Source organism: Microcaecilia unicolor, chromosome 2 (genome assembly GCF_901765095.1).
Source record: "Microcaecilia unicolor chromosome 2, aMicUni1.1, whole genome shotgun sequence".
Taxonomy (NCBI): Eukaryota; Metazoa; Chordata; class Amphibia; order Gymnophiona; family Siphonopidae; genus Microcaecilia; species Microcaecilia unicolor.
Genome location: NC_044032.1, coordinates 230,970,708 through 230,998,061, shown reverse-complemented (window position 1 = coordinate 230,998,061; position 27,354 = coordinate 230,970,708). Strand labels below are relative to the sequence as shown.

General features: G+C 42.6%; 1 protein-coding gene across 2 annotated transcripts in view; it reads left to right on the top strand.

The window, feature by feature from the left end:
• Positions 1-27,092, top strand: part of PALM2AKAP2 (PALM2 and AKAP2 fusion) — a 571,059-nt gene extending 543,967 nt beyond the window's left edge. For both annotated transcript variants that reach the window (XM_030193777.1, XM_030193776.1), the window contains 2 exons: positions 16,158-16,336; positions 25,201-27,092. In XM_030193777.1, coding sequence (XP_030049637.1) covers positions 16,158-16,336; positions 25,201-25,293 — 272 coding nt within the window. In that variant the 3' untranslated portion in view covers positions 25,294-27,092. The remainder of the gene's footprint in view (positions 1-16,157; positions 16,337-25,200) is intronic.
• The last annotated feature ends 262 nt before the right edge of the window (positions 27,093-27,354 follow it).

Genomic DNA, 27,354 nt, shown 5'->3' with positions numbered 1-27,354 from the left:
ACACTGGATGGAAGGGTAGGGAGAAAAAGGAGACGCTGGATGCAAAAGAAAGAGGGGAGACACTGGAAGGATGGGGAGAGAAAGAGGGGAGGTGCTGGATGGAAAGAGGGAGAGGACAGAGTAGGGAAAGACTGGAGAATAAGAGGAAGGGGCATGTGGAGAACAAGGGTGAGGAAAAGATGAAAAGCCATAGGTGATGAACGGACAGGAACCCTGGCAAGAGAAAGACGAAGGAAAGCAGAATCTAGAGACTGGGAGCAACACAATGAGAAAAAGTAAATGGCCATACAACAAAGGTAAAGAAAATAATTTTATTTTAATTTAGGATAAAGTAATATGGTACCTGTGTTAATAAAGTTTCAGAGACCAATACTTCCTTCCTTAGGTCAGGAGAGGATACCATAACAGCATTATACTGACCCGAGGCAGGAGGTTTTGGCCTCTGAAAGCTCATTGAAAAGGGTGTTAGGCTATGAAATAAATTATTTTCTGAAACCTGATGCACTGAAAAGCAGCACTTTACCCCTGTATGACAAATGCATCTGATAACTGTGACTAAATTTTGCTGGGGAAGGGGGTAGAGAGAATATTTTGTGCCCACCCACTTTAGGTTCAGGCCCATCCAAAATTGGCAGTCTGGCTACGCCACTGGTGTGCCTAAATTTACGTGTGTACATATTGATTTCAATTAGTGCCAATAATTGCTTGTTAAAAATCCAATTATTGGCACTTGTTGGCTCATTAGTCAACTAAATTGTGATCATCCTTCTGATATTTTCTTATGGTTCTGTTGTTTGTTGCCTTGCATTATGATTATCCTCTATATTGATGATTTCTTTTTTACTGGACAAACTTTATCATATGTGGACTGAAGTTCTGTAAAGGACCATCTACCTACTTGAAGCCTTTTCTATAAAGGAAAGTAGGCGGCTAGTTTTGTTTTGTTTTGTTTTCAAATCTCTTTTATTTGGGTACATCTCCCTGTGTCAAGTATATTACATAGTCATTAACAGTAAAAAGAACAGAAAATGAGATCATATCTAAAGGAAAGAAGGCACATATTGAATCTAAAGCAAGAGTAACATTTTTGATATGCAAAGTAGAAAGGGAATACTAGTATAGCCACAGAAATATGTGTATATACCAGATGATGTGGTAAAAGCAGTTATTGTACCTTTGTTTAAATAAGGTTTGGACAGATTCCTGGAGGCAAAGTCCATAAACTATTGTTAAAATAGACAGGAGGAAAGCCACTGCTTTTCCCTGAGGGACAGTAGCATGAAAACTATCTACTGTTTGGGATCCTGCCGGGTACTTTTGACCTATTGGAAACAGGATACTGGCCTAGATGAGCCTTTGGTCTGACCTAGAATGGTGATTCTTATGCTCTGTGGTAAGAAGATTGTATAAAGAAGGAACTTATGTGAAGGGAAAAAGTTGTCCAGATTGCTTTTTTAAGAAGTAATAGGAGTTATAGATCTGTGGTTTTGATTTGCTTTGTACCTAAAGCAAATTAAGGCATTTTACCAAATGCCAATAAACCATAAACCATAGCCTTCTGCAGAATTAAAAAGATTTGGGACTGAGGTCTGCTGGAAGCAAATAAAGAGCATATATGTGTTTGGATAAGTAAGGTATTTGTGAACATGACTGCATGAGGTGGCGTTTGCTAATAGAGCGTCTACAGGTACTTTTCTCCTTCATATCTGAAATATTTTATATGGAACTACAGTGAATGTTTTCTTGACAATGTTTTTGCCATGTAATATATTCAGAATATCTACTTTAATAATAGGTTTGATTTTTTTTTCCTCCCACATGAAAGACGATTCTGTAACTGTGTGCTTGCAGTTACACATGCCTTGCACTCATAAATGCATCAAAAAGTGTCACTTAAGCATGCAAGCACCCAAAGATATTCTCTAAGGCTGAGCATGTGGCATACTCCCAGATTCTATACATTGCACTCAAAATTGTGTGTGGAAATTTGGGCGCGCCTCTAATTTCCACATGCGATTTAATTGAATAAAGAGACAATTAGCGCCAATGATTGGTCATCAATCAGTTGGCCTTAATTTTTAACAATTAGAATTTACATGCACATCTTGTTAGACGTATTCTATAAAGATGTGAGCATAAATTCTAGTATGTGGATCTGAAAAAGGGATGTGGCCATGGCAGGAACATGGACAGGTCATAGGCATTGCAAGAATTTGCACACACTGTTATACAATAGGCCTGTTAGGCACGGTGATTGACACCAGGTTTCAGTTGATGTAAATCCTTGTGCCTAACTTTTAGGTGAGGATCCCGGCGCTATTTTATAAAAGGCACCCAGCTCGTAGCACCGTTTGTAGAATACCACTTACTGCTGGTCTATTTATTTATTTATTTGTTACATTTGTATCCCACATTATCCCACCTCTTTGCAGGCTCAATGTGGCTTACAATTCGTCATGGATACTGAAATAAAAGAGAGTATACATTTGGTTTTACAGAGTGTTTTGGGTTACATGAAGATGAAATACATGATAGTGTAAGAGCAAAAGGCATTATAAGATAATGCTGGATGTATTGAGGGTTGTACAGTTACATATGTTGATCATTGTGATATATCTTGTCAAAGAGAGAAGTTTTTAATGCTTTACGGAAGTTGGTCAATTCATAGACCGTTTTCAGGTGACTTGGCAACGCGTTCCAGAACTGCGTACTCATGTAGGAGAAGGTAGATGAGTGCATTAGTTTGTATTTCAGGCCTTTGCACTTAGGAGGATGAAGATTGAGGAATGTGCGAGAAGATTTCTTTGCGTTCCTGGGTGGTAGGTCTATTAGGTCCGCCATGTAAGCTGGGGCGTCACCATGGATGATTTTATGGACTAGGGTGCAAAGCTTGAATGTGATCCGTTCTTTAAGTGGGAGCCAGTGTAGTTTTTCACGTAGAGGTTTCGCGCTTTCGTATTTTGGTTTGCCGAAATATAAGCATATTCCATAGCAATGCACCTAACTTGATTGTCTTAACAAGCCAATTAGCATTGTTAACAGCACTTAACAAGCAATAATAAGCACTAGTTGGCAATAATTAGAATTTACATGCATAACTCACTAACAGGCTTATTTTTGAAAGAGAAGGGCGCCCATCTTTCGACACAAATCTGAAGATGGGCATCCTTCTCCCAGGGTTGCCCAAATCGGCATAATCGAAAGCCGATTTTGGGCATCCTCAACTGCTTTCCTTCACAGGGACAACCAAAGTTCATGGGGGCGTGTCGGAAGCATAGTGAAGACGGGACTGGGGCGTGCCTATGGGCGTCCTCTACTGATAATGGAAAAAAGAAGGGCGTCCCTGACGAGCACTCGGGCAACTTTACTTGGTCCATTTTCTTTTACGACCAAACCTCAAAAATGTGGCCGAACTGACCAGATGACCACCGGAGGGAATCGGGGATGACCTCCCCTTACTCCCCCAGTGGTCACCAACCCCCTCCCACCCCTCAAAAAAAAACTTTTTAAATATTTTTTGCCAGCCTCTATGCCAGCCTCAATGTCATACCCAGCTCCATGACAGCAGTATGCAGGTCCCTGGAGCAGTTTTAGTGTGTGCAGTGCACATCAAGCAGGCGGACCCAGGCCCATTCCCCCCCCCCCCCCCCCGTTACACTTGTGGTGGTAAATGTGAGCCCTCCAAAACAAACCAGAAACCCACTGTACCCACATCTAGGTGCCCCCCGGCACCCCTTAGGGCTATGGTAGTGGTGTACAGTTGTGGGGAGTGGGTTTGGGGGGCTCAGCATCGAAGGTAAGGAAGCTATGCACCTGGGAGCAATTTGTGAAGTCCACTGCAGTGCCCCCTAGGGTTCCCGATTGGTGTCCTGGCATGTGAGGGGGACCAGTGCACTACGAATGCTGGCTCCTCCCACGACCAAATGGCTTGGATTTGGTCATTTCTGAGATGGGCGTCCTCGGTTTCCATTATCGCTGAAAATCAGGGACGACCATCTCTAAGGTCGACCTATTATCGAAATGAAATATGGATGCCCATCTTGTTTTGATAATATGGTTCCCCCGCCCCTTCGCCGGGATGTCCTGCGAGGACGTCCTCAAGAAAACTTGGGCGCCCCTTTCAATTATGCCCCTCCACATGTATGCTGTAACTCACTGCATCTAAATTCTAATGCGCACATCCAAAAGGGCGTGGTTTGGGTGGGGAAATTGGTGTTCCCAAATTTACAGGCGCAGTTATAGAATATGGCCCAGTCTGCGTAAACCTATGCACAGGGATTTATGCCACATTTTCGTTGGTGTAAATGGATTCCTCTTAGAATTACATGCTATGGACTAAATTTTATAAATGGTGCCAAAAAAATGAGTGCTAAGGGGAAGATTCTATATATGGGCGCCTGGAAAATCCATGTAGAAATCATTTTCGCCTAAGCGTATTCTATATACTGTGCTTAAATCCCTGAGTGCCTCTTTTGCTCCTTCATGATCTACGATGCTACGATTCCCTCACAGGCTTTCTTCTTCTGATGTACCTGAAAAAGTTGTTTACTATTAGTTTTTTTCCTCACAAGTTTCTCAAGAGTATTCTCTTTTAGCCTTTTTTATCAATTCTACGCATCTAACGTGCCAGTACTTATGTTGGTTCATATTTTCTTTATTCAGATCCTTTTTTCATTCTTTTGGCTCTAATAGCCTCTTTCACTTCACCTTTTAACCATTTTGGCTGTCATTTGCCTCTTCTTTCCACATTGGTTAATACCGTAGAATACATCTAGTCCGGGCTTCCACAATGGCATTTTTAAACAACATCCACGCCTGATTTAAAGTACTAACCTTTGCAGCCGATTCTTTCAGCTTCTTTTTAACCATTTGCCTCATTTAGTCATAGTCGCCCTTTCGAAAATTAAAAGCTGTTACAGATTTCCTTGGCGACTTCACTGCAGATAGCTCAGATTTGATCATGTTATGATCACTGTTTCCCAGTGGATCCAACACTGTTACCTCTCGTACTATGCCCCACATTCCACTAAGGATTAGATCCAAAATAGCTCCCCCTCTCATTGGTTCCTGGACCAGTTGTTCCAAGAAGCATTGATTTATTACATCTAGAAATTTTACCTCCCTAGCACTTCCTGATGTAACATTTATCCGGTTAATATTAAGATAATTGAAATCACCCGTTGTTATATTATTGCCCAATTTGACAGCTTTCCTAATTTCTGTAAACACATTTACTACTACTTAACATTTCTAGAGCGCTACTAGGGTTACGCAGCGCTGTACAAAATAAACAAAGAAGGACGGTCCCTGCTCAAATGAGCTTACAATCTAAAGAACGAAATGTCAAGTTGGACAGTCTAGATTTCCTGGGTAGAGGTTAGGTGCCGAAGGCGACATTGAAGAGGTGGGCTTTAAGCAGAGATTTGAAGATGGGGAGGGAGGGGGCCTGACGTATGGGCTCGGGGAGTTTGTTCCATGCGTGGGGTGAGGCGAGGCAGAAAGGGCGGAGCCTGGAGTTGGCGGTGGTGGAGAAGGGTACTGAAAGGAGGGATTTGTCTTGAGAGCAGAGGTACGGGTAGGAACGTAAGGGGAGATGAGGGTTGAAAGGTAAGGAGGGGCTGCAGATCGAGTACATTTGTAGGTTAGTAGCAGAAGCTTGAATTGAATGCGGTACCTGATCGGAAGCCAATGAAGTGACTTGAGGAGAGGGGTGATGTGAGTGTATCGGTTCAGGCGGAAGATAAGACGTGCAGCAGAGTTCTGAACGGGCTGAAGGGGGGGATAGGTGGCTAAGTGGGAGACCAGTGAGGAGTAGGTTGCAGTAGTCAAGGCGAGAGGTAATGAGAGAGTGGATGAGAGTTCGGGTGGTGTGCTCAGAGAGGAAAGGGCGGATTTTGCTAATGTTATAGAGGAAGAAACGACAGGTCTTGGCTATCTGCTGGATGTGCGCAGAGAAGGAGAGGGAGGAGTCGAAGATGACACCGAGGTTGCGGGCAGATGAGACGGGGACGATGAGGGTGTTATCAACTGAGATAGAGAGTGGAGGTAGAGGAGAAGTGGGTTTGGGTGGGAAGACAAGAAGTTCGGTCTTGGCCATGTTCAGTTTCAGGTGGCAGTTGGACATCCAGGCAGCAATGTCGGATAAGCAGGCCGATACTTTGGCCTGGGTTTCCGCAGTGATGTCAGGTGTGGAGAGATAAAGCTGGGTGTCGTCAGCATAAAGATGATACTGGAAGCCATGAGACGAGATCAGGGGAGCCAGGGAAGAGGTGTAGATAGAGAAAAGAAGGGGTCCAAGGACAGAACCCTGAGGGACTCCAAACAGCGAGCGGGATAGGGTGGAGGAAGAAGCCATGAGAGTGTACTCTGAAGGTACAATGGGAGAGATAAGAGGAGAAACCAGGAGAGGACAGAGCCCTGGAAACCCAAACGAGGACAGTGTGTCACATTTTCATTCTGTCCTGGCGGATGGTAGTACAGCCTTACCAATATACCTCCTTCCCTTCACATTCTGGAATTTGTATCCATAAAGATTCCATGCTGCTATCTGTTTCATGTAGAATGTTTATTTTGTTTGACTCAATTCCTCAAATTCCCTCTTTAACAAATAGTGCAAACCCCCCCCCCCCTCCAATTTGATCCACTCTATCATTGCGATATAATTTGTACCCCTGATAACACAGTGTCCCATTGACTTGTCCTCCTTCCACCAGGTCTCTGAAATGTGTATATTTCTACCTCTTCATTTAGTGCTAGTCTAACTCTCCTATGTATTTTTTAATGCTTCTAGCAATTGCATATAGACACACAAATTGTCTTTTTTCTTTGCATCTACAGGCTGCTTTGAAGTTAATGGGGATACTTTGCATCCTTTACTCTGTTCTCCCATGGAACAACTCTGGCTTTCTTTCACCGTTATTGAAACCTCTCTATCGGATTCCCTAAGATCCTATTTCAATAGTATCCTCAAGGACTGCTCCCACACCATTTTAGTTTAAAAGCTGCTCTATCTCCTTTTTAAAATGTTTAGCGCCAGCAGTCTGGTTCTATACATAGTAAGGTGGAGTCTGTCCTTTCGGAACAGGCTCCCCCTTTTCCAGAATGTTGCCCAGTTCCTAACAAATCTAAATCCCTCATCCCCTCATCCTTGCATCATTGTCTCAACCATGTATCGAGACTTCGGATGCTCTGCTAGTATCTTGGGTCCTGCGCAAGGTGGGACTTCCTACAACCTACATGTAGGTCTCCTCTATATACTTCTTTGTTCTCATTTTTATCGCTGGTCATTTGATAGTATTACCAGCCTTAAAATTACTTTTAAAAAAAAAACATGTATATAGATCAGATTAGAAGACGAAAAGTGATCCTTGGGCAGGGTATGCTGCCTTACTGGTGGCACACCTGAAAAGCATCCTCCCGAGCAATATACTGTTTTGGGGAGCCTGCTGTCGTCTTGTTTTAAGTGCTGATGTGAAAGAAAATTGCCAGATGGACACGCTGACAAATAATCTGAAACCACTCAAGGTCTTACTTAAAGGAAATGGGTCTTCATCTACAAAGCTGTTCTGCCAAGTAATGTATACAGATGGAGTGGAATCTGTTTTCATCAGATGCACATGAATTGGGCAATGTAATCCTTTTTTTGGTGTTTAATGTGGAGAACTCTGCAGACCGTGGCATAGTCCCAGGCATGGGAAGCCAAAGAATACTGTGAAATGAATCTGTGATAGCACCACACAACACATTAAACGCTTGAGGTGTCACTCGGAAGGAAAGGACTTCAGTTTTAGCTGTCATGAAAGTGGAACATGGCAATTCTCAGCTATGTGTTGCCTTCATGGCATTAAATTATTCTGATGTCAGGCCACAGGGTTAATGAATTTTCTAAACAGAGTAACAGATTTAAATAATAACGTATTTGTAAATTCTGTGTTATTGTGTTTTACTTTTATAAATGGTTCAGTTTAGTTTTAGCTATACTGTAGTGCTCTCTAGTGGGCCTTTTATATACAGCATGCAGTCTGTAATCTGTGGCCTTGCGTGTGAATAATTAAATGAAAATTATGATAGCCAAAGTCTTTTCTTTGTTCTTACATATGGAAGGAACAATAGTAGGGGAGGACAACACAAAAAGTGAAAAACGGAAACCTTGGAGTCAACAAATGATAAGTTTATTGTAAAAAAATAATAAACATAGATCATTACATTACATAATTGCTTATATTTCTGTGTTAACACTGGTCACTCAGCACAGATTAGAGAGACAAAGAAAACTGAGGATAACCCAGAGATTTAGAAAACAATGTCATTAGCAAAAGAATTAAAATCCAGGAAAAGCTTAGCTCAAATACTTAAGCCAAGTTTTCTGATGTTTACTAAAGCTTAAGTAAACCAATGGAATGGATTACCAAGGGATCATTCGACATCTAATGACTAGCTGTCAAATAAGTAAAGATTATTTTAAAATACTCTGATAATGAATTCTACTACTACTACTTAACATTTCTAGAGCACTACTAGGGTTACGCAGCGGCTGTACAGTTAACAAAAAAGGACAGTCCCTGCTCAAAAGAGCTTACAATGTAATGGGCGAAATGTCAAATTGGAGCAGTCTAGATTCCTGAATAGAAGTATGGTGGTTAGGTGCCGAAGGCGACATTGAAGAGGTGGGCTTTGAGCAAGGCTTTGAAGATGGGCAGGGAGGGGGCCTGGCGGATGGGCTCAGGGAGTTTATTCCAGGCATGGGGTGAGGCGAGGCAGAAAGGGTGGAGCCTGGAGTTGGCGGTGGTGGAGATGGGTACTGAAAGGAGGGATTTGTCTTGAGCTGTCAAATAAGTAAAAGATTATTTTAAAATACTCTGATAATGAATACCTTTAGACGATGGAAAATGTAATATGAAGGGATCTCTCAATTTAATCAACATTTCTACAGTAGTTCAAATAGCAAAGCAGCACAATTAATGTGGTGCAAAACCATAAAATATTTTAAATATCAAGGTACAAATATTAAATATCCAACAGGTCTGCATGAAACAAATCCTCAAAGAGAGTGAGAGTTCAGAGAAAGGCTTGACATTGTTCTGTATTTTGGTGCAATCACCTGCCTCAGGAGTCACAATGATCTGAAAACTTCTAAACACAAGTATCTGTAGTTGGGGGTTAAATAATCCTCAAAGGAAATTACTGGTTAAGTGCATTCACTGTGAAAAGGTTAGTAGTTGTGTGCAATATAGTTGTTAATTTTTTACTTCTATTTGACCTCCTGCAGTGCCACTCATGATGGGATTCCCTCAGTGTCCACAAAAGAGTTCTGACCTCATTGCTGCTAAATAATGACACATTTACAGCATAAAGACTGGAGGGAAAAAATTGTAGTCTCAAATTATAATCTTAAGAGTGATACTAAGACTAGAATTCTTCCTCCAGTCGTCATGCTGTGAATGGTTTACATGTTGAACTCAAGAGTTACGTGTGGTAGGGCTAGAGCTGTTATTTCCATGGTATGCTTTGAGATCAGCCTACTGTAGTCTCACTTTTGGTCGGTTTTCTCAGTGGAGGAAGGATAATAGTGCAGTACCCCAGAGCTTTGTACTAGGGCCGGTGCTTTTTAACATATCTATAAACTAGTAAAAAAGGCCCGTTTCTGGAACGAATGAAACGGGCAGCGAGCAAGGTTTTCCTGGAGTGTGTATGTTTGAGAGAGAGAGCCAGAGTGATTGTGCGGGTGTGTGACGAGTGAGACTGTCCGTGTGACAGTGTGTTGTGAGAATGAGAGTGTGTGGTGAACAGGGCCCCCTCCCCTCTTCCTAATGCCCCTCACCCGGTTCCCTCCCCTCCTTTTCCTCCTCCTTCCCACACTTTGGATTCCTTAAGGCTTTCAAAAGTCTATGTACCCCCGTGGCCCTAATGCCCAGTATCCGGATACCCCACCGCTTTCCTCCTCACCCCTCCCCCAAGATGTAATGTTTTCACGTCCTTCATTTTTTTAAAAAGTGTCCTATCTACCCTGGTGTACAATCCCGTCATTCAGATTGTGTTTCCTCCGTAAATTTTCATTTCTTTCATTCATTCAGAACTTGCCCCCCCCCCCCCCCCCCCCCCCGAACACTTTGGTTCCTTCAGTCTTTTAAAACTGTCCTATGTACCCTGTGTGCTAATGGCCAGCATTGAGATTGTTTCCTGTCCCAAATTTGCATGTCTTTCAGTCATTCACAACTCCCCCCCCCCCCCCTTCTCCAGTTTAACACTTTCCTTTCCTTCAGTCTTTTAAAACTCTCCTATCTACCCTGTGTCCTAATGGCCAGCATTCAGATTGTTTTCCTTTCCCAAATGTTCATGTCTTTCAGTCGTTCAGAACTCCCCCCTCCCCCCATTTAACACTTTGGGTTCCTTCAGTCTTTTAAAACTCTCCTATCAACCCTGTGTCCTAATGGCCAGCACTCAGATTGTTTTGCTTTGCCAAATTGTCTGTCACTGATGTCACTGAGGTCAGTGCGTGCCTGCCTAGCAGACCACTTCCAGCAGGCACGGTCCCAAGCACATCCTGTTGGAGGTGATAATTATTATATAGGATAACCTGAAAATGGGAACAACAAATTTGTAGATGACACAAAATTATTCAAAGTTGTTAAATTAAATGTAAATTGTGAAAAAATTGTAAGAGGACCTTAGGAGACTAATAGGCATATTTTCAAAGCACTTAGACTTACAAAGTTCCATAGTAAGCTATGGAACTTGGTAAGTCTAAGTGGACAAATTTCTTCTCAAAATGTCCAAATTAGTATTTTTAAAGCCTATTTTGCAGATGTTTATCTATACAATTCGTCTGCAGTGCATCCAAATTGCAAGGGGGCGTGTCAAGGGTGGTTCGGGGCAGGCTTAGGGCGTTTCTAACACTTGAACATTTTACAGCCGTAATGGAACAAAACGAAAATGTCTAGGGCTGAAACTTCAACGTTTTGGTCTAGACCTGTTTTAGAATAAATAAGGCACAAAAAGGTATCCTAAATGATCAGATGAGGGAATCAGGGGTGATCCTCCTTTTACTCCCCCAGTGGTCACTGACACCCTCCCCCCCTCCAAGATGTGATTAAAAATATTGCCAACCTCTATGACAGCTTCAGATGTTATAGCCAGGTGTATTAGAGCAGCAGGGCAGGTCCCTGGAGTAGTGTAGTGGTCAATGAAGTGCGCTATAGAGAGGAGGACCCAGACCCATATTCCACTCTACCTATTATACTTGTGGTGGAAAGTGTGAGCCCTCCCACACTTCCCCAAAACATTCTGTACTCAAATATAGGTGACCCCTTCACCCATAAGGGCTACTGTAGTGGTGTACAGTTGGGTACAGTAGGTTTTTGGTGGGTTTTTGAGGGCTCAACATACAGTATAAGGGAGTAACAGATGTGTATCTGGGAACTTCTATATGAAGTCCACTGCAGTGCCCCCTAGGGTGCCCCATTGGTCTCCTGGGATGTCTGTATGGCCAGTCTACTAAGAATGTTGGCTCCTCCTACATCTCAATAGCTTGATTTTGTGCTTTTTTCACTTGGACGTTTTGGGATTATTTTTTTTTTATGGCCTAAAAAGATAAATGCACAGAGCACAAAGACATCTTGTATGTGGCCATTTTGAAAAAAAAAAAGATAGAAGGTTTTGCTGTTTCAGAAACGTCCATATTTCCTATTTGGATTTGGGACATTTAGTGCAAAACGTCCAAAGTCCAGCTTAGATATCATATCGAAAATGCCCCTCTAAAAGATTAGGCAGCCAAATGGCAAATGAAATGTAATGTAGATAAGTGCCTAGTGATACACATAGGGAAGAGTGACTTTATTTATTTATTTGTTTGTTTGTTTGTTTGTAACATTTGTATCCCACATTTTCCCACTATTGTAGGCTCAATGTGACTTACATAATACAGCTAAATAATGCTGTATTTCACATTAGGAGTCACTACTCAAGAAAAAGATAATATATTGAAATTCTCTGTGTGTGGCATTGACAAAAAAAAAGCAAATAGAATGTTAGGAATTACTAGGAAAGAATGGAGACTAGAACAGAACCTCATAATGCTAACAACAAAAATTATTAAGGGGAAAGGCTAAAGAGGTTAAGGCTTTTCAGTTTGGAGAAGGGATAGCTGAGGTGAGATATGATAGAAGTCTACAGAATTCTTGAGTAGAACGAGTATATGGGAATCAGTTGTTTACATTTTCAGAAAGTACTAAGACATGCCATGATGTTACTAAGTAAGTACATTTAAAATAAATAAGAGTAAATATTTTTTCACTCATCGCATAGTTAAGCTCTGGAACTCATTGCTAGAGGATTTGGTAAAAGTAGTTAGTATAGCTGGATTTTAAAAATGTTTGGACAAGTTCCAGGAGAAACAGTCCAAAAACCATTATTAAGCCACTGCTTCTCTCTGGCATAAGCAGCATAGAATCTTACTCATTTTAGGATCCTGCCAGGTACTTGTGACCTGGATTGGCTGCTGTTGGAAACAAGATACTGGTCTTGAGGTGTCACAACTGTCAGGAATGGTGAGCCCTTGGATCAAAGCCGGAGATTTGGCAGACAAATCACTGGGGCTGGCACAGGCAGGAATCAGAACAGACTGGACTAGGATAAACTAACAGACTCAATAAGGCAGGACAGAGGTAACTAAACACAATGAACAACACAAGAACCAGATCCAGATGAGGCAAGGAAAAGAAGGCAAGGGCCAGAACTGGAACCCAGACAGGACAAGGCAAGACTCAGAACTGGATTAAAACTGGGACCCAGAAATGCAAGAAACACGGAAGTAGATTAAAACTGGGTCCAGAAAAGGGCAAGACAAGGACAAGGCAAGGACTGGATCCGGACAGGACTAGACTGAAAGAGACAAGACAAAGCACAACTAGACAGGCAAGACAGGGTAGGAGCTAGGCAACAAGAATAACAGAAGCAAAACAATAAACAAGGCAGGGGCAGGATTCAGGATTCTCAAACAGGCTAGGCTGGAACAGAATTCAGGATTCTCAAACAGGCTTAGCTGGAACAGGATTCAGGATTCTTGAACAGGCTTGGCTGGAACAGGATTCTGGAACAGACTTGACTTGGCTGGAACAGGATTCTGGAATTGGCTTGGCTTGACTGGAACAGGATTCTGGAACAGACTTGGCATGGCTGGAACAGGATACTGAAAGGGACTTGGCTTACGAGGGAACTGGGACAGAACTAGCTCAAACATAGAGCAGGAGCAGAACCTGGCTCCAACACACACAGGAACAGAACAGGGGAAACAGAAACAGAGCTTGGCTAAACACAGAGATTGGCTTAATCACAGAGCTTAACTATAGCAAGAGTCAAAAGCAGAGCTAGACTAAAAGCAGGAGCCAAGGGTAGAGTCAAACAGACACAGACACCAAGGGCAGGGTGTGGCTTTAGAGCCAAGCTTTCAGGATCATGGTTCAAAAGCAAACACACAGAAAGAAAGCAAAGCATTGAAACACAAGACTCAAAGAAACACAGAACAGACCTTCAAGAGCCAGATTCTCAGGAACAAAGCCAAGCAGGGAAGTGATCTAAACCGGTAACACAAGATTAAGAGACCTCTTGCAAAGGCAACGTAGGAAAGCTCCCTGGGTCCTTATAAAGGAGTAGGCTGATGATGTCACAAGTAGGAAATGAAGCAGAAGCAGGGAGACCAAAGCGAGGCTTGGCTAACAGAAAGAACAACAACAGGAAATGAAGCAGAAGCAGGGAGACCATAGCGAGGCTTGGCTTACAGGAAGAACAACAATAGGAAATGAAGCAGACTGGAGAGGTCACAGAGCTAGATACAGAGAAACAGTAGATCTGAACATAAGGGCACGGCCACAACCGTGACATGAGGAAAGACTTTAGTCTGACCCATTTCTTATGAATGATATTTCAGCTTCAGGCCTTTCATCCACTCATATCTTCTAACCCTCTGGTGTCCAGGAAGTACAGGTTGTCCTGATCCAGTGCTTGTCCACCAGGAGCTGGTTAAAACTGTCTCTAGCCATGAGCTGGTCTTCGGTGATCCTTTTATTTCTGAAAACAGCAAAACTACTGCAGCATTTTGTATAATAGTTTGAGGTTTGCAGATTTTATTGTGCTCGGCTTTCATTGGATTTTATTATTATTTTATGATGCTTTTGTGTAGTTTGTTTTATTGTTGGTCTGTTACCCCCAGATTCTATATAGCGTGCCTAGAGATCGGCACTGAAATCGGCATAGATCCTATAACAGTGCTCATAATTTAACAAACTGAAGCTAATGCTCGTTGATAACAGCACTTAACAAGCAATATTGAGCACTAATTGGCACTGATTAGAAGTTAGATGCACAACTCGCTAAGCGTGTTCTGTAATGATGTGCACCGAACTTCTAACATGTGCAGGCGAAAAGGGGCGTGGAAATGGGCATTTTATGGGCGTTCTGAAATTTACACACCTACTTATAGAATATAGCCCAGTGCGCCTAAATATGTGCTCTAGGAATTATGCCACATTTTCGTTGGTGTAAATAGATGCATGTAGATTTAGGTGCTGAAATATCAACTAAGTGTATTCTATAATCGGCGCCTAAATCTAGGCACCGATTATAGAATACACTTAGTATTTTTTAGGCGCCATATTTAGAAGCTCCCCCTTACTGTGTACATTTTTATGTGAGATTTTTATGCTTTTTTCTGTCTCTCTTTTTTTATTTGGCTTTTAAAAATGTTTGGTTTTACTTTTCATTATTATAGCCTGCTTTGATTTTTTTTTTTTTTTTCAGAAAGGAGGATAAGCAGTGTTCATGGATAAATAATAAAACCATTTGTAGTATTACAGGGCAGCCATTTAGGGACCCTTTTACTAAAACGTAAGATGCACTAACTGCCTCATGGCCCAGAGGTGTAAAATAGGATGCACAGTATTTAGCGCACTCTAACCTTTTGTAAAAAGACCCGTTAAATGAGGGAGCACTATATAACTGTAGATTTCCCCATTCTGCACCCAGATAGAGCAGCTGGCTGATGGTAGCCACACAATCATGGTAGTAGTAGTGTCCATTACTTTAACTGCAACCAGGGGTGTGCTGGTAAATTTTTAACAACAGGCTCTTTCTCCGGACGTAGCCAGCTCTGCAGTTGGAAGGGCCAAGGGTGGCCGGGGGGGAGCAACACTTGCCTCTCTCTCCTCCCTCCCTTCGTGCGGGCACACTAGGCATACCTTTGCTGGCAGTCAATAAATGGACTGCCACCACTCCCAACGTCTTGCTCTGAGCAGTATGCTGAAACTTTTCACACATGCTGGAGAAGTCCCAGCCTGCTGCTCAGAGCTGGAAACAAGGAGCGGGGAACAGCAGCAGTCTATTTACTTGGCTGGCAGGGCTCAGCATCCCCACCAGCAAAGTAAAAGAGAATTCAGCAGGGGGCCCAAGCCTACATTTTTGGAGCCAGTTGTTAAAGTAGCCATGGAGGGCCCTACTTTAACAACCGGCTCCCAAAATTCTTAAAAACTTAACAACCGGCTCTTGCGAGCCTGTGAGAGCCTGCTCCAGCACACCACTGAGTGCAACAGCTTAATGATCTGGGTGGGGAGAGAGCGGTGACTACATTTATTTTGCTTTATCTGTTTTGTACTCGGAAAAAAGCATTCCAGGTTGTCCATTTAAGAGAATTGTTGGACATGTAGTTGGTTGAAATGCTGTGTTAGGTAAAAGGCCAGGGGGGAAGGGGTGGCAGTTGGGAAGACCTAGACCATGAGAATGAGGCTTTCCCCTTCTACTGACCCTTGACTTGACCTTGGGGAAGAAGTCACTTTCTCTTTCTGTACCTCTGGGACCCAGTTGAAAATAAGGTGGTAGTTTTATTTATTTAAAACACTTATTATGTACTAAAATATCACTGTACCCTAAGCGAGGTAAAACATAAAAACCAAAACCATAATTTAAAAAAGCTATATCTGTTCCAACCTGGCTCTCCAATTCAGAAATTACAAAAATTAGATAAATGTAGCTGTGATATCATGTTGTTTCATTATCCCAGAAGGTCCTCTGGCTGCAGCTGTGTTTCTCATAGATGGAATCTAATCACAAGACTGCTGGCGCTGAAGCCTCATGCATAGTCTTACCCTCTCCCTCTGTTTACATTTCAGGAAGAATCGAAAAAATCAGACCTCTCCCATCACCTACAGCAGAGGGCTCCTCACCGCAGGCTGATTTACTCGCTGATGAGGCTGCAGGACCCCAGCGTCCCAAAAATCTGATGGAGACCCTCCTGGAAGATTTTGAATCCCATAAAACCAAACAGCGTGAACGGGTGGATGATAGCAGTGTAAGTGCTCCATGTTTTGTTTCTCCTCTGTTGAGTAGGCAAAAACTGAAGCAGGATGTAAAACATAAGTACTATCCCAAGTCCACTAAATAGCAACTTACCTGCTTTTTATTTATTATTCTGTTAGGATTTATTTACCGCCGTTTTCAAAGAATTCACTCAAGGTGGTGTACGGTAAGAATAAATCAAACAGAAGCAATACACAATTACAGCAGTAAAAATATTCAAATAACGATACAAATTATGGCAAGGTGCACTACTTACAATGTCAACACATGGCTGTGTTCTATCTTCTCAATGTCTTATTCCTGAGTTTCCTTTCCTTTTTGCTTTAATAGTTTCCTTAAAGTATATGTGAAGCCCGATTTTGCATACGCCATCCAGGTAGGAAATGGGATGTCAAACATATTTCAGAAAATGGCTTCCTTATGGTTCTAGCTCCCATCAGTCTGGACAAGTGGGATTATGTTCCCTTTCCTACCAGTAGATTGAGGTAGAGAGCTGAAACTTCCAGTGACATCACCAGGATATATGCGAATGCTCTCCTGGAACCTTGCAGTATCTACCTACCTCCAGCAGATGGTAAGAGTGTTCAGGCTGGTGTTGGTCCTAGGCCTAGCTCCCTGGTGCACAGGTGCTTTGGCCTAGCGCCATGGTTAAGCCTAATGGCCTCACCCCTACCCCCCAGTCCACCAGTTGAGTGCAGAGCTAGGGCTTGCAGCCCCCAGCCAGTACTTACAGGTACCTACAGGGTGGCACTCAGGCTCAGTCTATACGAGGCCCTTGCTTGTAGGGATGTAGGTCCCCATCCCGCTCCCTCCCTCCCCAGGGGTTCCCTGCAGTTCTAGACAGCCTAGGTCCTCCAACAAAAAAAAAAAATGGAGATTGGAGAATCTGGGCTTTCCAACTTTAAATAGACTTTACTTTAATAAAATGAGAGCAAGCCCAATTTAGGGCTTTCAAAAAAGAAAAGCAGCCACCTCAGTAGCCCAGGGGGATCACAGGAGTCAGGTGAGTGCTGGATCGCAGTTAGTTGGGCCACTGGTAGGAGCATGCCGGTCCAGGCAGGCCGACCACATAGTGGGGCATACCAACCAACAGAGGCTGCGCTGCTTGTATGAGCTAGTAGCTAACACAGCTGCCAGTTGTCTGCCCAGCTTGTAGTGGGCCATTTCCTTAGGTGGAAAAGGCCTGGGGGAGGGGGGTCAGGGGAGGACAGATTGGGAGCTGCCCATCCTGCCTCTGATCAGCTTGCAGTCCCAATGGACTTGGCATGAATGGCAGCCATTTCCCCCTCAGCTCCTTCAGTGTTGCATTTTCCTGACACATATTGGGGCCCCATCTTAGGAATAATTCCAGAGCATAGCCCTCCTTGTCAAGAAGTCCCTCACACGGGGCAGTGCTGCTCCTAGGAGCCACGACCCATGAGATAAAGGACTGGGGGCTGTGCCTTATGGGGCAAAGGTGGGCAGAGGATGCTACTCCATCTATTTCATGGTGCCAGAAATTGGGCTCCTTCAGACCTATTCTGGACCTCAAAAGGGTCAACACGGCACTGTGAGTGCTGCAGTTTCACGTGGAGATACTGCATTCAGTCTTGCCTCCGTTCAGCAGGGCAAGTTTCTTACCTCCCTGAATCTGATGGAGGCCTATCTTTATATGTCCATCCGACCACTCACAAGCACTACTTGCGCTTTTGTGTCCTGGGGAAGCATTTTCAGTTCTGTGCCCTCCTGTTTGAGTTGGCAATGGCCCCTTTCACCTCTTCGAAAGTGATGGTAGTAGTGGCAGCCCAGCTATGCATCCCTGTCTTGAATGGATTCAGAAGAGGAGTCCACAGCAGCGACCTCCCAAGTGATCCAGCTCCTGGATGGCCTGAGCTGGATGGTAAACTGGTTCAAGATCCATTTGGTTCCTTCTCAGTGGTTGGAGTATCTGAAGGTTCACAGTTCAAGTTTATTTACTGTATATAATAAAATGATTATCTAAGCAGTGTACAATTAAAATAATCAAGGAAAGGAAAAGGGGGAAGAAACACAGGAGTGTCTAATTTACAATAATAATTAGCAGTAGATTATATAAGTAATTAATAGAATAAATTAAGGTATGATACAGTAGGAGGGGAGGTAGTGAATAGAGTGACAAAGTGAGGGGGAAGTAAGCTGGGGGGGGGGGGGGTAGGGTGAATTTCCTGCAGTATCATATCAGGCAGGTAATGTGGAGCAAACTATCTGTCAATATGACTTGGGGGACAGTGTTTCTCACTAAGGAGCAGATGCTCAAACTCAAGTCCCATCTGCAAAGCCTTCAAGCTTTACCGGCCCCTGAGACATGGAACTACCTTCACGTCCTTGGTTTGATGGCGACAGCCCTGGAGGTAGTCCCATGAGTGTGTATGCATATATTCAACCTCTTCAGGGGGCTTTGCTGTCTCACTGGTTCCCAGGGTCTCAGGATTTTTGAGGATAGAGTGCCTCTTCCACAGGTGGTTTAGAGGAGCCTTTCCTGATGAACTCGTATGGCTTATCTGTTAAGGGGGTTTGCTTAGACCCTCCAAATTGGGTTTGCTTAGACCCTCCAAATTGGATTGTGGTGACCACAGATTCTAGTCTTAGGGACTGAAGGGCTCACTGGGGCACGCTGGTGGTGGTCTTTGGTCTGCTGGAGTTCCTCCCCATCCTGCAAGGCAAAGTGGTGTGGGTGATATCAAACAACTCTAAGGTAGAAGGAGTATGTACCCATACTTTATCATTCCCACCTTAGTAATTCCCTTATCTCTTATTTGTCCTGTTTGTCCTAATTAGATTGTAAGCGCTGTCGAGCAGGGACTCTCTGTTCATGTTCAAGTGTACAGCGCTGTGTACGTCTAATAGCGCTATAGAAATGATAAGTAGTAGTAGGAGAAGGCAGCAGCTCTGTGCCACTGGGCAGGGAACCACTTTCTGATGCTGTTACTGGTCCAGATTGTGGACTTTCTCAGCTGATCCACCCTGGATCTGGGACAGTGTGAGCCCTGTGGCCTTCCAAGATAGTGGATAAGTGGGAGAGACCAGTCTTTGTCTGATGGCCTCAAGCCAGAGTGCCAAAGCAGCTCACTTTTTCAGTCACAGAAGAATGACTGGGTCGATGGCATCAATACCCTAGAAAAGAGTGGCCCCAGCATGAGCCACTCTACATATTTCTGCCTTGGCTTTTCATAGGGAGGGTGCTGCACAGAGTGGCCTAGCACTCTTTTCTGATTCTCTTGGTAGCTCCAGACTGTCCTCGGAAGCCTTGGTCTGCAGTCTTGGTTCACCTGCTTGCAGATGCCCCTCTTGTACTTCCCAGGAGTCAAGGTCTCCCTTGGCAGGGGTGACAAAGATGGAGGATCCAGATCACTTCTGGCTGAATGTTTGTCCCTTGAAAGGCTCTTGGCCCATAAGTCCTCCACCTATCTCCCTCTCCCTGGCTTACATTCAAGTCTGGAAGGTCTTTGAATCCTCATGAGCTCAACATTCTCTCTCTCTCAGGCCCCAATGCTCAAAACTCCAGCAATGTTCTGAATAACACTGTAAAAAATACCCCAGAATACAGTGGACCAGCCATTCCCAAGATATGAGATGACAGGATAGGCAGAGTGCATAGGAGAAATTAGGGAGGACAGAGACTGTGTTTCTGCAGAAATAAGAAGTCTTTATTACTTACCAGTTATAGATGATAACCAAGCATTCAGATAATGAAGCAATTAGACAAACTAATTAGACAAAGTAATCATGTAATAAAGCAATCAACGTAATAAGGTAATCAGAGTAATTAGACAATGTAAGCAGGCAAAGTAATTAGGCAGTAACAAATAGGGATTTGTTACGAGATGGAGAGAGACCACTGTGGTAAAGAGCCACTCAGTTAATCATCTCACCTTCTGACTAGATACAGTATCACAGTGCCTTATATACACTGGATTGAGCATCAATCCCCCTCCCATCCAGTCTACAATTTGCAGTATCAGCAAAATTTATTGTAACATTAGCTAATTTCTGTTTTACCCTGTTGTTTACATTGGGACTTGAAGCTCATGCTGAATGTTATTGTGGGCCTGCCCTTTGAACCATTGAGGGTGGCCTCTCTAAATGATCTTATGCTGAAGACGATTTCCCTGGTTGCCATCACCTTGGCTTGCAGGGATTCAGAATTTCTTTCTTGTAGGGACCAATACTTATCTTTTGTGGACTAGTCCATTTCCATGTGTACAGTCCTGGCTTTTCTGCCAAAGGTGATTTCCCTGCTCCATCTTAACAAGGAGATTTGCTTTCCTGCGGTCCTGGACTGGATAACAGGCGCTCAGCCCAGAAAGCTTCACAGGCTGGATGTGCAGAGAGCATTGCTCCATTACTTGCAGGAAACACATTATTTCCAGCTCTTGAACCATTTGTTTGTACTGTTCTATGGATCACACAAGGGTCTGGCAGCTTCAAGGCAACAGTAGCACACTGGATCAAAGCGACTATCGAGGCGACATATGTTTGTCAGTTCCAAAGGGCCTCAAGGCCCATTCTACCCATGGAAAGGCAGCCTTGTGGGCAGAAGCTTGTGCAACATCACCTAAAGACATTTGCAGAGCAACCACTTGGTCAATTTTTCATTTGTAAAACACTACAGAATTTATGTTTTAGCCAGAAGCTACTGGACCTATGTATGGCAGGGTGGTGATCCAGGGGGCCTTGCCTTCCTCCTCCCAGTGAGATACTACTTAAGTACATCTCATTTATCCAGACTAGTGTAGCTGGGATGCTTGGAAAGATAAAATTTAGTCATACCTGTTAACTTCCTTTCCTTTAGTCCAGCCACACCATTCTGGGATCCTTTTCTTTCATTGTGTATATAGTTTAGGTTTGAGGTTAATTGTGGGCTTTGGGGTGATTTAACAGGACCTTACGCTTCTGTGGCAGTGTCATACTGGAAAGTTCTAGCAGAGTACCAGACTGTGTACCAGTGATGTCATTGAACGGTTCACCCCTCTACCTCCATCTACTGGTAGGAAAGAGAACACAATCCCACTTGTCCATACTGGTGTGACTGGACTAAAGAAAAGGAAATTAACAGGTATAACTGACTTTCACCTTGCTGAATGCAGAGTCTTTTGTAAAATACAAGTGTATAGGACAGCGGGAAATAAACATGTATTTTGCAGCATGTCAAGTAGGAACAACAGTTTTACAAAGTACATGTACAAAAAAAGGAACAGCATCACTCAGGGTTTTGAACATGTGAATCCTGATGCTACAACCTACATAAATGCTGGATTTTACAAAACTGAATATCCACAAAGACCCAATTAAGGATCTGAGCGAAAAACTCTTTTTAAGTATGTGCTTGTTGCATTGCAGAATCAGAAATGCACATATACTTTCAATTCTGCTCAAAATATGTTCACAGTAGCGGCTTTCTAAAATCAGTATTTACATACATACCCCTGTATTATAGATACATGGTCCAAAATGTGGCACCTAAATTAGGATTTGTACATCCATCTGGCTGCGCACTATTCCTTAACGTAAGGCGCCAAAATCCCATCACATGGGACTCAAAGGGGGCGTGACCATGTGAGGGGCATGGGAGTGGAGGAGTAGCCTATTGGTTAGTGCAGTGGCCTGAGAAACAGGGGAGCTTGGTTCGATTCCCACTGCAGCTCCTTGCAACTCTGGGCAGTACAAACAGCATCATGGTATTCTTACTGTCCGTGCTTAGGGATAGCAGATGGCACTGAGGGGGCTGAGGGGAGGCATGATAGAGGTATATAAAATAATGAGTGGAGTGGAACAGGTGGATGTGAAGCGTCTGTTCACGCTTTCCAAAAATACTAGGACTAGGGGGCATGCGATGAAACTACAGTGTAGTAAATTTAAAACAAATAGGAGAAAAATTTTCTTCACCCAACGCATCATTAAACTCTGGAATTCGTTGCCGGAGAACGTAGTGAAGGCGGTTAGCTTGGCAGAGTTTAAAAAGGGGTTGGACGGTTTCCTAAAGGACAAGTCCAAAGACCGCTACTAAATGGACTTGGGAAAAATCCACAATTTCGGGAATAACTTGTATAAAATGTTTGTACGTTTGGGTAGCTTGCCAGGTGCCCTTGACCTGGATTGGCCGCTGTCGGGGACAGGATGCTGGGCTCGATGGGCCTTTCATCTTTTCCCAGTATGGCATTACTTATGTACTGTGAGAGTCTAGGCTTTCTCCCATCACATTTCTTAAGAAAGTCAGAGCAACATTTCTATGCATGCTGAAGGGCATAACCAGGGCTGTGCTGTGTAACATGTGTAGCAGCCTTGTTCGTGATTTGTCCTAATTGATAGTGTCCTTTCTACTGAAAGCCAGCTGAAGCCAGAGCTGGGAAAAGAGAAATCAAAATTCCTCATTCTGAAAAATTGTTCTGTAAAATGTGTTTGATAGAAGATACGGCTCACGCTTTAGAAGGAATGTCTTATGCACACATTTTAAAAATGAAAACAGTACTATTAAAATGGGTTTTCTCCACGTCACAAGTGTGTGAATTTCACAAACCATAAGAGTGAGTACCTGGTGCTAAGGAACAGCAGATACATTCTTGGGTTTTTTCAACTTCTGGTTCTGAGCATTCAGGGTTTTTGTACTAGAAAACCTGAAATTGCAAAACTAGTACTGACTGCCCTGTCCATTATAACTTGGGGTCAGGTGACTGAAACAGCTAACAACATAATTCAGATGTCAGACTTTCTCAGTTACTTGAATTCTCGTGTATCACCTCTGCCTAATTTATCATGTGTTGTTTTCAGCTCCTCTGTGTGCACTGTACTAACCCTGGTCTTTTCCTTTCCCACAAGCGTGCCTGTAAATTATTGTGTAACAAAGCTACCTCTGAGGTACATATGCTCTGCTTGTCCATGTTGACTCCTCCTGGCATGAGGATCACCTATGACTCTTGAGTGCATGCTGCCCTCTGCGCTCTCTCTGCATGTCAGTTCTGCTTTACTGGTGTTTCATCAAAAATAAACCCTTTGAGAGACTAAGATTTTCTCCCCTGCATGAGGCATTCTCCCACCAGTTGAATGCAAACAAATTGGTCAGCAAGAGCAAAGGCAGCATCTGCAAAGTCAAATAAAACCAAAATTCACCAAAATGTAAAACCTGATCCATCTCCAAAAATGTTCCCCTTTGGTTCTCATTTCCTATTCATTAAGTCAACCCCCAAATGTTCTCTGCCTTCACCATTTCCTTTTATATATTCATAGAAGGGAGAGGAGAGACTGAGTTTAAATATTCAAACTCTCCCAGTTTTCCTCCAAGACTCATCTGTGTTTGTCCTTGATAAATCTAGCCCTTTACTAATCTTTCCTGCATCTGGAATGTTTCCATGCCTGCAAGCACTTGTTTCCTGCTTCTGCTTGCTCATAGCAACCCCCCTCCCCCGCCAAGCTGATCAGTGATTTCCTTTGAGCCTCATGATCAACAGGTGTGTCTAGTAAATAATGGCAAGTAGAAGTCAATTAATCCTCACTTGATATTCTTCTCCAGGTTTTCTACACTTGGGGTAGATGATCATAGTAACATAGTAAATGACGGCAGATAAAGACCTGTACGGTCCATCCAGTCTGCCCAACAAGATAAACTCATTTTACATGGTATGTGATACTTGATATGTCCTTTCGATTCTCAGAGCACAGACCGTAGAAGTCTGCCCAGCACTCTTCTTGTACTAAAAGTTCTGAAGCTAATGTCGAAGCCCTTTAAATTTACACTCATGCCCATCCATATCTATTCAGTTACAATCAGGGCATAGACCGTAGAAGTCTGCCCAGCACTGGTTTTGCTTCCCAGTTACCGGCATTGCCACCCAATCTCCGCTAAGATTCCATGGATCCATTCCTTCTAAATAGGATTCCTTTCTGTTGATCCCATGCACGTTTGAATTCCATTACCGTCTCCACCACCTCCCGCGGGAGGGCATTCCATGTATCCACCACCCTCTCTGTGAAAAATACCTCCTGACATTATTCCTGAGTCTGCCCCCCTTCAACCTCAATTCATGTCCTCTAGTTCTACTGCCTTCCCGTCTCCGGAAATCATATAAATCCCATGACAGCAGTAGTACAATATAAATAGTGCTAGGCCTTCTGGTGTAAAACCAATAAACCCCTATAAAACATATCCCAATGCAAATTCAAGTTTATTGTATAAACACCAGAAAAGCACCATTTCACCTAGTACTCTCTCACCCTTTGTATCCTGCACTCATTTTCTGTGCCTTTTCTCTGCTTTGTTTCCTGAGACACAAATGTACATTATTTTGGTATAGTATTGTAGTTTTATTGTATTGGGATCTGATTTCTTTTGATTAATACGTCATGGTTTTTGTTTTTATTATATTGTGTATATTTTTTGTAGACTGTCCAGAATATAAGATTTTATAAATAAATATTTGATACCACCAAAAAAGATCCCCCAGTGTTAATATCTGTGGCATGAAAACACTGATGATCACAGTTTTTGTGCCCTCCAAGAAGCCCTAATTAGCTAGGAAATAAGAATTTACAATTTATAAACTACCTAAGAATAGAATCCCTAAGTGTAGCAAACCTCTTCACCATCTGCTCTGTACAGTCACAGCTGTAGATCCCAAGTAAGCCTATAACTGAGGTTTGCCGCTCTTGTGATGTGGCTGCTATCTCTTTGAATGCCGTCTGGGTTACATTGATGACATCCAAATGGAGGCCTGTCTTGTTCTTATATCCTGCGAGTACAGCTGGCAATCTATCAGGTTGTCAGCAGTGTTGAGCATATGCCTTAAAGACTTCAATGGAACAGAAAGAAAAGGACTAAAACTAGAATCCTGTTTTTCTGTTTAGGTGCTTGAGGCCACCAGGGTGAACCGCAGAAAGAGTGCGCTGGCTCTACGCTGGGAAGCCGGAATCTATGCCAACCGGGAAGAAGATGAGTAGTGGAAAAAAAAACCTCAGGACTGTGAACGTGAAAAACCAAAAAAAAAAAAAAAGGCATTTTAATCAAATATTTATTAATTAGGAAGCAAAACTCAACAATCTATGTAGACGTGGTGTGCACTCAATTCTAGGTATTCACAAGCCAGGCTTCATTAATCCAAAAAAAAAAAAAAAAGTTCACACCAAAAAAAAATTCTTCAGATTTTCAAGAGGATACTCCGCTTGGGGGCTACCAGAGGACCGTCAGTATTTGTACAACAGCAAATCTCTATGCAAGAGGCTGGCTGGTGTGAGTGTTTAAGGCCTTACAGGCTTTGGGCCAGGCAAAGAAGATGCATTTGCTTCTTTTTTGACAGCTTGCTTTTTAAAACATTGAGACTGTAGCACGTACACTAGTGCCCTAATGTTATTCCACAGTTCACTACAAGATCGCCACTAGCATGGCAAGACTAAGTATTCCTTCAGATTGGCTTTCAGCTTCATTCATTTATTGTGTTAGCAAAGCTATCTCTTGTCCTGGATAGCCATAAATTATGCTGTTATTCCTTTTATTATTATTATTTTTATGATACTTGTTTCCCATATCTTAATTTATCAAAAAAGGATGCTGGTTTTGCATATGTACAATCCGTGATTTGCAGTCAACTGACTGTAGAATTATTCCCTCTGGTTTGTCATAGAGAATAAGGGGAGAGCCAAGAGATACCATTCTAGGTTTTGTATATAACCTATAATACTAGTTGCTTTTGAGCGTTTCGGATCAGATTTATGTAGTGCAATGTCTGCTCATAAAAGCTCTATTTTCCCGACAAGAATTATGCTCAGGGTGAGAGAAGTGGAAAGGGTCAGATATGGGCAAGATTTCTGAGCATTGAACATTTTGAATTTGAAGTGCTGAATGAACAAAAAAAAAGACAAACTCATTTATAACAAAGGCAATAATTTTGAACAAGGAAATGCCTTAGGAATATGAAACAAAGAAGAAAATACATTGTCTAACTTTATTCTTTCCTTGAAAATGGACCTAGGAAGCACTGTGAAAAGCAGCAAGTTGTATACCAGCACCTGGGAAGAGGGGGCAGAATGAGAAGGATGGGACTTTTGCAGAGTAAGCTGTGTGTTTGGGAGCAGAAAGCAAAAAATTACATGGCTTTCATTTGGGAGCATCAGTTTGGAAATGCCAAGTGCAAAAAAAAGAAATAAATTGAGGGGTGACTATACATGTGTGCTTAAGGCAGAAACATTAGCATTACTCAGGGACATAGAGGGAGCCCGTATGTTCTTGGTCAGCCCTGAGTGTGATGCACATTTTTTTTTTGTAAGAGGCGCTGAGCTGATAGTGTTTGTAAAATTACTTTTCAGTTGACATGGTATTTGCATGCACCACAATCACAAAGTATTGAGCAATTTTAACATTTAGCTATATTTTTTCATCTAAGAAGAAAAACTGTCTTTAAAAAAAATTCCATCTTTATTTGTTACTCTGTTCCTGATAAACTTTTTGTAACCAACTCTGTGTACTCCTTTTCACATAGTAGACATGCAGGTATTACAGAGATGCTTTTGCCAATGTGGGATTGCACAAAAAAAACCAAAAATACCCAAAACAGAATCTAGCAAAATTGGCTCTGTTAACTAAATAATAACTTATTAAATTTTACAGACTGTTCAGAAAAATGGGCACATTTGCAAAATTACTGACTATGAACATCAGTGGTCATGTTTTCATGTGGAAGCTGAGAGAAACCTGTATTTTGCCTTTTAATTTTGAAAAAGGTAAAAATGATGACAAAATACAATCAGTTTCAATCAGTTTTTCTGTTTTCTTGAAAAAAAAAAAAGAATGTTCCATGAAAATCTAGGGCCAGAAACCGAACAATTGAGGACATAAACAGCTAGATTCAGTATATGGTGCCAAAATAAATCTGCACTTAATGATATTCTATAAAGGGAGCTCTGAGATGCGTACTTTTTATAGAATGAGTAGCGCCGGAATCCACACCTAGATTTGGGCGTGAGGATTTACACCAACTGAAACCAGGTGTAAATCCCATCACGCAA